The sequence below is a fragment of the Streptopelia decaocto genome (genome assembly GCF_964273445.1).
Source record: "Streptopelia decaocto genome assembly, chromosome: Z".
Taxonomy (NCBI): Eukaryota; Metazoa; Chordata; class Aves; order Columbiformes; family Columbidae; genus Streptopelia; species Streptopelia decaocto.
The window spans coordinates 78,743,686-78,755,720 of NC_138657.1; the positions used below are offsets into that span (position 1 = coordinate 78,743,686).

At 42.8% G+C, this 12,035-nt stretch overlaps 1 protein-coding gene across 2 annotated transcripts in view; it reads right to left on the reverse strand.

Annotated features, from left to right (window-relative positions):
- The window catches only part of EPG5 (ectopic P-granules 5 autophagy tethering factor), a 59,285-nt gene extending 47,250 nt beyond the window's left edge, over nt 1-12,035 (reverse strand). For both annotated transcript variants that reach the window (XM_082075850.1, XM_082075849.1), the window contains exons 1-6: nt 11,949-12,035; nt 6,347-7,288; nt 4,288-4,531; nt 3,187-3,323; nt 2,508-2,615; nt 1,659-1,732 (exon numbers count right to left, since the gene is read on the reverse strand). In XM_082075850.1, the coding sequence (XP_081931976.1) occupies nt 1,659-1,732; nt 2,508-2,615; nt 3,187-3,323; nt 4,288-4,531; nt 6,347-7,288; nt 11,949-12,002 (1,559 nt within the window). In that variant the 5' untranslated portion in view covers nt 12,003-12,035. The remainder of the gene's footprint in view (nt 1-1,658; nt 1,733-2,507; nt 2,616-3,186; nt 3,324-4,287; nt 4,532-6,346; nt 7,289-11,948) is intronic.

Below are 12,035 nucleotides of genomic sequence, written 5' to 3' on the forward strand. Positions count from 1 at the left end.
GGGCAGTGCCAGGGGTGGATTAGTGGTTGGACTCGATGGCCTTGAGGGTCTCTTCCAACCAAAATGATTCTATGATTCTAAATGTTTCTATGATAATCTGATATCCTCCAAGCCTTGCACCAATCTGCTGTTTTCAGTAAATGATCTTCCAAGCAACATTCTGAACAATGTAAACTGCTATCAGCCTTGTATAGTGAGCACATTTATATACGCAAGAAATAACACTATCCTTGCCCATGTGCAAGAAAAATCCTTAAAAAAAAATCAAAATAAGGATATCATATTTCAGAAGAGGTCCTACACCAACCATTTAAGGTCACCACCTGGTGAGTCAACAACAGGGTGAGTGCAGGTCAGTTCAACTACTCAACTGTCACAGCTGCATTAGCTGGACACCAACGCATTAGCAAGACTGGCCTTGGGTACAGGGAGCCACCAGTGCTAAAGGTCACTGCTAAAGGCCTTGCAGGAAAGGGTTGCCTCAAATCAAGCCACCTCCAGTTCAATGTATTAGGCCACCTTGAGTCTGAGACACTAGTTTTCAGACGCTTTATCGTATAAATCATTAGTTGTTCAGACCTATACTAGCAAGTTAAACAAATATACAGAAAGGTTATATAAAAAGTTGAAATCATAACATGCAACTTCCTTCTAACCAGAAATGTTCTGGTAGAACTCTGTACACAGTGCCAGAAAATTCCAGCACAGTATCACCCTCCTGATCAACTTGAATTTATACTCTGATAACACAAACGTAGTGCAAGTGAAATCCAAGTTTTAAGATACTGATTTCACAAATCAAATTCAGAATTCTGACTTGTTCATGACATGCAGCGGCTGTAACAGAGAAGCACCAGCTCTTTTAACAGAAAGTACAGCTACTATGGGTGTTCTGTCAGCAACTGAGAGTGCCACTCCATACAATGTGAATTATTGCTTGGCCCAAACACAAGCACCAAAATGCACAGGCAGTAGGCAAACCCTCAGGATACACTTGGTTCCCCAAGCAGCTCTGCACAGGAAATGTAAAAACAAAATCCTTTTAAATAATATAGTCCAATAAATAGGATCCACACTTAACTCGGGGTCAGACTATTGATAAAGATCACAATGACAGCCCTAAATATCAGCAGTTTGATTGTCTGACATTAAAATCTGGACAGTGAGGGAGCCAAGCTGTATATTTTAACTGAAGCACATAACAGTTTTCAATCATGATTGATTACATTAACTAGCTTCTCCAAGCACCATGTATTCCTTCTAGATAAAAAAGGATGAAAAAAATAACGCACAACCAGCACATACATCAACTTAGCAAACCCTTTACTCAAGGGCTTCTGTTGCAGAGACAGTGGAACAAACAGACCACCCCAAAAGGCAAAAACTCTCAGAATTCACAGCAACAAAACATGGGTATCTCAGTTGTCACAAGCTATTTGACAGGTGAAGGCAAGCACAGTAGAAGAACATACTGCCAAGGTTGTATCTGAAGATGAATGAGTAAAAAGAGTCCGAATTTAAACTGTGAATCACTTGTTTGTGTCTGTTTTTATGACTTTTCCTGAAATGAACTTTCAGGCTTTTACAAGTAGATCTGGTGTCATTTTTTCTACTCTTAAATAATCATAATAGATTTATAAAGTTATACCCATACTTACTTGACAGGAGACATAAGCAAGGCAAGAGATTGCATGAAATGAAAGACACCTGATGGGTTATCCAAGACTTTGATCTGAAATTAAATGCAATAATTTAGGTAAATCTAAATAAGTAAAAGAGAGAATAAAGTTGTTTTATCAGAGAGACTAAAATTCTGAGTTTCACATTTTTCACTAGTTTTTTGTTCACACTAAAAAGTATCCATAAAAGACAGTACCCACACCCTAGCAAACATATTGATATGGTAAAATATTGGGAGTTTTCAAAAAAAAAAAAAAAGTACTTAAAGAAATTAAAGGAGGAAAAAAATGCACTCCACACACACCACACGGGAAGTCAGGATGCTGCCACTTTAGGTTAATGGTTGGATTTGATGGTCTCAAGGGTCTTTTTCAACTTAAATGATTCTGTGGTTCTGTTCTATCCTTTTATTTCATTATTTACCTTCCCCCGGTTGGTGTAATGGAAATCCTTTTCCTACAGCTAGATTTGAAACATCTTCCCCTCTTGGAGGAGCAAAAATATTCTTTGCAAGAACATCCTGGAGCCTTTGGATATCTGCTCTCCCTTCGACCTATGCAAAGTAGAAACCCTTTCCCTTGCCCATGAAATTAGCTAATTAATGAACTTTCCATGGAAACAGGCCACACTTCAACATGCAGGATATAAAAATGGTTGGGTTAAGATGGGTAAATATATCCCTTGACTAAAACCTCTCCCTGGTATCACGATTCCACACACCTGGAAACACGGTGTCAGTCAGGAGGGACTGACAAGGCACAAGACATTCTCCTACCCACTCCACCCCCACTCCCACTTTCTGACAATAAAAAACTAAACATTCACACCTGAACAAACGGACAAGCCCACTCACTGATCCCAGCTGGACACCGAAGGATGTGGTTGAAGATGAAAAGATGGTCACCTGGACAGCCAATTCTTTGCAACACAGACACCTAAAGCAAAGTATATTGGAAACGTGTAAACAATAGTCTTGCTGACTAGCGTAATACCGTTCTTTCATTTCTCTTCCCATGCTTTCCAGCAAACCTCAATTTTCAGAGCAAGTTATAGGAGAACAATACTTAATAGTCAGCTTGCGTGACTTACGAGCCAAAAGCTGTTTTCTTTGGTGTAGAAAAATTAATTACCTTACAATTGCATTACAAAGCAATTTATTTAGATATCAGCAAGAAGTTTTTAAAAAATGAGAAGTCTGCACAGCTTTGCTTTCAAAGCAAGTAAAAACATAATGAATATTGAGTGTTAAGTCCACTTTGAGCATAGTTGGCTGCTCAGGTGCCAGTCCTCATTAATGCTGCTGACCTCCATTGACTTCATTAGACAAGGGAATTCATTCTAAAGAGTCACTAGCAGATTCTATTCCTCAAGCAGAACAAATTAAAAAAAAATAACCAACACTACATGTGGGACAGCAACAGGAACAGTAACGCTTTCAGAAATCAGTCCCGAATTCATCACATATGTCGGATGAAACCCATATATCCATGCTTACTCCCTCCTCACCAGTCTCTGCAGCCACAGGAGAAGGTCACTCTTAAACTGAGGATCTTCGATAACTCTGCGAGTGAAACTGAAAAGGACGCTGATACATTCCTTCAGCTGGCCCATGTCTGAAGAAAGATTTTCTGACTGCTTTGAAACTGTAAATTAAAAACAGAATTAAGGAGCTTTGACGAGCAGTTCTCAGAGTGACAACATAAGTAGTGGTTTTGGGGCTATATACAAAGCTTGCTCTCTGTTTCTACAGATACTGAGATATTTCAACACAGTTGCTTGCTAAATGGGACGAAGAACACTTTTTTATTTAATCTTATAATTAAGCACCGGGTCCTAATTACAAGAACAACAAACTATGGTTACTCTCATAAAAAGCTTATGTTGAAGGAAGACCTTTTAAGAACCATCATTTACTATCCATACAAACTATCTGGAAGTTGGGGGGTAAAAGGAGGAGGACCAGAAAAGACAAATATCCAGAGTGGGGGGAACACTTCAGCTAAAATATTATATTGGCCCAAATCCAAATAAGTAACACACTTAGCATGAAAACAAAAAACAAAAAAGATTTCTAAGTTTTAAAGCTGTGAGATTTCAAATGGCCTTATGAGAGGAAGTAAAACAGGAAAAATATCCCACTGGTTATAGAATTGTGCATAACCAATTTGGAAAAGGAACTGTAGTATACATTGCCTTGACAACAATGGGTTGCAGTCCAGGTGTCCCTTCCCACCCAGTGTTCCTCTACAGTAATCAGTGACACTCCTGTGTAACCTCATCTGGGTGTCCCTGCTCCAGCAGGGGGATTGGACTAGATGGTCTTTCGAGGTCCCTTTCAACCCCTAACACTCTGTGATTCTGTGACACTATGAGGCTTAGATAGAAGAAGGTACCCCTGCATTCAGCTTCTACTCTGGGTGAACAAGTTAAGAGAGTTGGAGACTTTCCCTTCAAGTTTCACTGATCCCCACATCAGACCGTCAGGTTTTAGTACCAGAAGACAAATACTCCAGTATACAAATTCCACCACAAGCCTCCAAAACTGCAGGTAAACAGGGTGCTGGGCACCCTAAACATCCTGGTGAGTGGTCTAGACCAGCAACACACCTTGTTCTTGCTGCTGAAGAGCCACCGATCTCAGCAGGGACGAGCTGCTGAGCAACCTGTAGACATACGACTCCACCTGCAACCGGGATAGCACCGAAGTGTACGAGTGCAGCGCCAGTGTCTGATGGACGTGCTCCGCTTTGGCTTCAAACAGCTTTTTCAGTTCCCCTAACACACTTTCATTCAGCTCCACTGTCTGGTAGCGATGGTGACCTGTCACTTTGCACTGATCGGCACAGACACCCTGAAAAGAAAGCAATTATCTTATTTAAGTGGTTTGCCATTTTGCTGGGTCAAGCATGCTTACAGAAATTAACCTTGACATAACCATCCCATCAACAGATTTCAAAGCTTTCATAAAAGGGGTCCCTTCACAGGTAGAAAAGACAAACAAGACAGAACATCTTCCATACTTCTTAAAACTGCTGATTACTGAAGAATCATATCCCTGACTTCTGAAAAAAATTACTCTGTAAAACCTCAGTAACTCTGATGTAGAAATAGATACGACTGACTTGTTTGTAACACCGATAGACATAACAAAATCAGATCTCTCTACTCCCAGCCAGTGCAACTGCTTCTCAGTTTATAGACTTGATAAATATTTGGGTCTGCTATTTTAAAGCTAAGACATGTACCGAAACAAGATAAATATTTTTCTAAACTCCCAGAACTGAGTATTTTTAACAATTCTCCATTGTACATTTAAAATTTTCAGAAATGAACTGCACTCTAACTTTCTCCCAAAATGGAATTAAAAGCTGACGTCAGTCTTTGTCTGTCCTATCTCTAATTCTTCAGCACAAGAAAAGCACAATACATAACATTCCTGTTAATTCTTTTATGCAACCAGAAAACATGCTACAGAGCCAGCACTTTGGAAGCTTAGCTTTAAAGTAACTCTGTATTTCCCAAATAAGTAGTGTAAGAATTTTAAATTGGTATAAGAATTTTAAATTGGTATAAAGGTAACAACTATTCCGGACATAGAATAAATACATAGTGAATTGGAATGGAAAAAAACAAGCAGCAAACTTAGCCAACTGTATGATGCCCAGTGGGGATAAAAAAGTGAAAACAAAATCACTTTCAGTGTAGAAAGCGATCAACACAAAAATGAGAGTCCAGTGAGGTTCAGTGCTATTCCCTAGTAAAAAGGAAAAGATTCAAATCCGTTCAGTGGATGTCTCTAGCATCTCAACTCCAAGGAACTCTGCAGGAGAGGCACTGCGCTTACAGAAACAACAGGAAAAGCCACCACATACACAGATATTATACTGATCACCCCTGGACAGTTTTGATGATGTGCTGGGTATAAACAAATCAGAGCACCAGTACAATTTCATTCACTCCCACTGTAATGTCCAGCTCGAAAAATCAGTTACACATAATGATTCTGAGGCAAAATTTTTGTGATGTGTGAACCAAAGAGCTCCCCAGTCACTTCTGGTTTGCAGACATAAATGCTACAGAGTACCATGACCACCCTGGAAGCAGCTAAAACCACAGAGCTACAAAATGTCCAGAGTCCAAAATGTATGGACCTTGCACTCCCTATGCTTTGAGCAGCAGGGTCACCCACGAGCATGACTCTAGCTCCTCTGCAGCTGCCGCCTGTGACAGCAGGAATGATGTCACCAAAAACTGTCACTACGGGCAGCAGGCCAGATGGGACATCAGCGCTATCATCAGTCTGAAGTCCTACTCCACCACACATCCCCTGCATCTACCTGAAGTGAAGCGGCACAAACTTCACCAACCCTACAGGCAGAACCAGCTGTACGCAGCTCATTCTTAATTCCACGAGATCAATAACAGAGATCCCACTACCCTACACTCGTCAGAGTTCAAAAATCAAACAACAAAATGTCTTAAATCTCAATGGAATGATAGCCTGAAGTACCAGGGGTCAGTGGAGAGACAGAAAGCAAAGGCAAGCATCTTTTTTAGAAAAAAAAAAAAAAAAAAATTAAATACAGTAAACTCAACAGCAAGTAAAATTAATGTGTGGAATGACATCCAAATAGTTTGGGTTCAAAATTAGATTCTGCAACAGCACCTGCACAGTTTTCTGTTCTTCTTTAAATGTCCACAATCTTCCCTTAAAGTTTTGACAGTCAGCTGTCATAGCCTGCAGCTCTGCCTCAGCCAGCAACAGCTGCTTCCTGCAGCGCAGGTAGTTGAGGAGCAGTTCGTAAAATTCATGCCTGTCCTGATGAGCAATGCTTGCGAATTCTTCTGCGTAGGAGTCAACATTCTCCAACCATGAACACGGCTCAAAAATTTTCAGCTGCTCTCTGGTAAATGGCACCAGTTCTGGTTCGGTTGGGAGCTCTGGATAAAGCCTTTCATTGTGCGACAGCGGTTTAACTGCTATTACGGTTGGTCTCTCACGGGACAATTCAGCCGACAAGTCTGGATAAACTGGTTTCAAACCAGAACGCTGAATACATGTTTTGGATTTCTCCAAAGAGAGCTGTGAGATACTGAAAGGAAGCCTCTCGGAAGAATGGACAAGAGGATTTTTAACATCTTGTACGTTTTCAGTTCCTTTGTCCCGTACAAAGCCCACCACTATCTGGGAGCCAGCAGCACTGGAATGAAACGTGCTACTCAGCAAATCTGAGTTTCCTGATCCGCTTGCAACCACCTCCACAGGGCTGTGAGGTTCGTCCAACTTACTACTTGCACTCTTCTCAACATCTTTCCCACATTCCTCATGGGAAGGATCAGCTTTGAGCTCTTCTGTATCAGTGGTGGGCTCTAGAGTTACTGTTGAAGACCCTTGATTTGCTGAAGATAAACCACTCTGGGGGACGTCGCACACAGCGTTTATAGTTTTTCCATCCTCTATTTCATCACTGAGACAAATTTCTGTAAATTCTCCAGGATGCTCCACCTGCGCTTTACTGGCTTGAGGAGACACTTCTGGCACGGGAGGGAGGAAGACATCATCAGACTCTTGTATCCGGGACTCCTCCCTACTTTTTTTCTTTTTTTCCTAGGGAAAAAAAAAATAATAACAGAATGTCACTACCAAGTGAGTCTCTCCCTCTCACATCCCAAATCCCACCGCCACCAAAACTAGTATTTGTCAACACCACGACTCCAAAAACCACTCTTAACAAAGGACAGGGAACTGCTGGAGAGAGTCCAGCGCAGGGCAACAAAGATGCTGAAGGGAGTGGAGCATCTCCCGTGTGAGGAAAGGCTGAGGGAGCTGGGGCTCTGGAGCTGGACAAGAGGAGACTGAGGGGTGACTCATTCATGTTTACAGATCCATAAAGGGTGAGTGTCAGGAGGATGGAGCCAGGCTCTTCTGGGTGACAACCAATGATAGGACAAGGGGCAATGGGTACAAACTGGAAAACAAAAGGTTCCACTTAAATTTGAGAAGAAACTTCTCAGTGAGGGTGGCAGAGCCTGGCCCAGGCTGCCCAGGGAGGTTGTGGAGTCTCCTTCTCTGCAGACATTCCAACCCGCCTGGACACCTTCCTGTGTAACCTCAGCTGGGTGTTCCTGCTCCATGGGGGGACTGCACTGGATGAGCTTTCCAGGGCGCTTCCAATCCCTCACATTCTGTGATTCTGTGTAATTTTCATAATATTTAAGGCAAAAACTAAGGTATCAAACAGATCCTTGTTCTTTAGCTGCCCTTTAAAGATGGTCTATCAGTGTATATTTTCTTAGTTCTTGAACAATGTTTCAACATTTCTACGTAAAAAGCTATAAATAGTACAGGACAGAATGTTTCATTAGTGTATTAAATAATCAAAATAACAGGACCATGACTTCTAGAAAGAGTCAATGGATTCCACCATATTACCAAAAAACAAAAAAAGTTACCTTGTGATTTGTCTTAACTTACACAGAAATACTTTAGTGAATGCAATAATTAAAAAAAAAGTCAGAGCAGAAGAGTCTGGAATGCACCCCATAATTACATTTTAAAACCATCACAACATCTTTACAATTACTGAAATAGTTATTTTCATTAGGCATTACACACTAGACATGTAGAAAAACTTAGTGGTGACATCAAAGTAGTAAGCCAATTGCCCATTTTTAAACTGAGATCAGTTTGGGGGTAAAGAGCTCCCATAAACCTCATCTAAGATGTAAATTTGCCTCCCTCCCAAGGCACAGTGTGGGAGATAATGCTGCGTGGGAAACCAACAAAGATTTTGTCAATTTGTAAATCACTTGCCAATTTATAAAACAAAAAATTGGCCATGTGTTTTGCCAATTTGTAGGTTGTGTATACCTACCAGTTTATTAGGAGCAGAACAGAGAAGAGTTATGTCACAGTGCTCCAGTTTTGGATGACTCAAATTAACATAATAAAGAACACATCTGAAATTAGGAAAAGCCCTCAATATTCATCCAGGACTGGGGAAATGATGATAGTTTTTGGAAACATGCTGACAGTATCACACACACTTTCACTAAGCAGCTGACATGACTTGGCCTTCTGAGAAGGCCTATATGAAAACAGCTCAAATCAAGGCCCTAGCTAACCTTGATCTCAAGCCTAATTTTACTTCAAATATGTTCACAGCTCCTTTACAAAATGGCAACACTCTGGCTTCGCTTTCAGACTGTGTTTTCCAGTATATTAAAACTTGTAATCACAAAGCAGCTCTGACACACTCCAAGCCTAACTAAAGCTACAGGTGACAGGTTAAAAATAGATCAGCACACTTTTTTAAACTAGGACTTGTTGTTATAATAAACATCTCATGACGATTAACTCCAAGTCAGTAATTTCCACAGGACACTATACCACTAGATCTTTTTTTTAACTGTATACTGATCCTCGTACTTTACAAACACATGCTGGCCCTTTCCCCTCTACAGTCTCAAAGTTCCCTCTTGCAGCTCTTGTACAGAAGAAGCTACCTTTATCTTTAAGCAGCATTCTGTGTTTTTTCCAAACGGCACTGTTAGATAAAATATTTGGGTTTAAAATTTATGAAGGGCCTTTCAGTTCTCAGTTTCTGAGGAAAAAAACAGGGATTTCATCTGAGAAAGGATGAGAGAAATGAGGTTCTGAATTAATATGAGGTTTGGCCTTTAAGTCAAAGATGACACCTGCTCCTTAGCCTTGTCCCATGCCTAACCACTCTCCAAGGACATCAGTAAACAACAGCTCAACCTCTAAGGACACTTGCTATTTTTTCAGGAAACACCTCTGCAGTAACTGAGTGCAACCCACCGAGATGCACACAAACATACACCCTCATCTTCGCCAGTTCCGTGTTAACTGGTTTTGCCACCTTGCTGTGTTTGAATCACTCTGGTGTTACGGGTGCTGGACAAGCTCAGCTTTGGGGCTCCTATTTTCAGAAAGCCCTGGGATCCATTCCTCTACTTGGCAGCTCCATGGCTGAGCCAGCCCTTTTCCCAGCTCCCCAGAATTTCAGCTTTTCAAAGGATTATCATAAATAAACCATAAATCACAGCAGTTCCCGAGGCACAGGAATTGTAAAGTCCTCAATGTGACTGGACCACAAACTGCATCCTCAAACACTCGTGCCTATTAACAGAGCTGAGCATAGTAACAGCAACAAAAATACCAGGAACAGGTCATGTGTAACACTGAAGGATTCTGGATTCTCACACGTGACATTGCCAGCGAATTGTTTCATGGTGAATTACACCTGGAATGGATGGTCAAAGACAGGAGCTGTTGGAGTCACCATACACATGTTGTTAAAGAGCTACCAGTGTCATCTGTGAGTCATCACCGATCCTCTTAAGCAGCAGCCCTAGGACCTGACTGCCCTGCGCATGCCATGGGGCTGAATCAAAACAAAAACAGTGACACACTCTTCTGGGATCGCTTTTCCCTACAGTCTTTACTTGCCTTGAGTTTTGACATTTAGATCTACCTCTTATTTTACAGAACAATGGTCAATTAGTTCATCAATTTCTTTTCAGAGGGCTTTGAAAGCCACAACTTCAACCTGAGAGCTGCCTGACAGGAGAGGACATTTGGATCCCTGGCGGTGACTATCTCTTGCTTGTCTCTTGCTTATCTTCTTGCATGCTTGCTTAAATTTACTCCTAATTTCTCCCACTCTTTTTTTTCTGTTGCTCTAGCTTTAGGTGTGAAAATGAAACAGATTTACTCTGTCTTTAGGCATAAAAATAAAAAAAGGATGTTTGGCGGCCTCTGACCTCATTTGTGTCTTAATCTCACTCTTGGAATCATTTTTGAACCTTCCCGAGTCTGAAATTGGACTTGGACCCCACAGCCTTGCAGTTTACAACATGAAAAAGGTTAAGCAATTAAGGGAAACATTTCCTTTTTGACTGAACTGTGAGGCGAGATATTTCAGCTCAAATCATTTGCACAAGCTACTGAAATTCCGCATAGCACATCTGCAAGGAAAACCAAGCCCTCATAAAGCTGTAGGTACTAACATCATGAGCAAGGAACGCACTCACAAGAGGATTAAAACCCAGGAACAGTGATATTAACAACTACAACACCAGCTACTGAATAAGAAACAGCACTGCTTGCTATACACAGTGTCATGTTTTCAGCATTTCTAAGACAAACCTATACATGTGAGATGGAATCACAGAACCCCAGAATGTCAGGGACTGGAAGGGACTTTAAAAGCTCATCCAGTGCAATCCCCCCATGGAGCAGGAACACCCAGATGAGGTTACACAGGAAGGTGTCCAGGCGGGTTGGAATGTCTGCAGAGAAGGAGACTCCACAACCTCCCTGGGCAGCCTGGGCCAGGCTCTGCCACCTTCACCAGGAACAAGTTTCTTCTCAAATTTAAGTGGAACCTCCTGTGTTCCAGTTTATACCCATTGTACCCTTGTCCTACCATTGACTGTCACCCAGAAGAGCCTGGCTCCATCCTCCTGACACTCAACCTTTACATATTGATAACCATTAATGAGGTCACCCTTCAGTCTCCTCCAAGCTCCAGAGCCCCAGCTCCCTCAGCCTTTCCTCACACGGGAGATGCTCCACTCCCTTCAGCATCTTGGTGGCTGCGCTGGACTCTCTCCAGCAGTTCCCTGTCCTGCTGGAACTGAGGGGCCACAACTGGACACAATATTCCAGGTGTGGTCTCCCCAGGGCAGAGCAGAGGGGCAGGAGAACCTCTCTGACCTACTGACCACCCCCTTCTAACCCACCCCAGGTACCACTGGCTTCCTGGCCACAAGGGCCCAGTGGAAAAGGACTGCCATCCCACACTATAACAAAACACTTTTAAACGTCTATAAGCTCTACGGGCTCCCCAGGGGCAGCTCCAGCCGCCCCGCTGCGCAGCACTATTCGGGAAGGCCAAGAGCTACAGCAATAAAAGCCTTGTTTACACCCTTTGACCCGTTCCCTGGCAGCCAATTACTCTAAACCTCGTTACAGCGCTCCACAAAAGCACAGTTAGTTTAGGACAACACCCTCCTCACTCCACCCTGAAACAGAACGGACAGAAACACCGCCCAGAGCAACCACAAACAAACAAAAATAAAGGGGAGGCCCCAAATCCCTTCACCCAAGTCCCGCGGGGTGTCACACGCTCCCCACCCGCACCGGATCCCCCTCAGTGCCGCTGACAGACCCGAGCGCTCTCCCCCGCCCCGGGACGGCGGAACGACACCCTGAGGCGCTCCCCCGGCCCGGCTCCCCCTACCTTGGGTCTGGACTTGTCGCGGGCCCGGCGGGGGCCCCTCACGGCCTCGGCCATTCCCGCTGCTGCGGGCCCGGCCCGGCGGGGCGG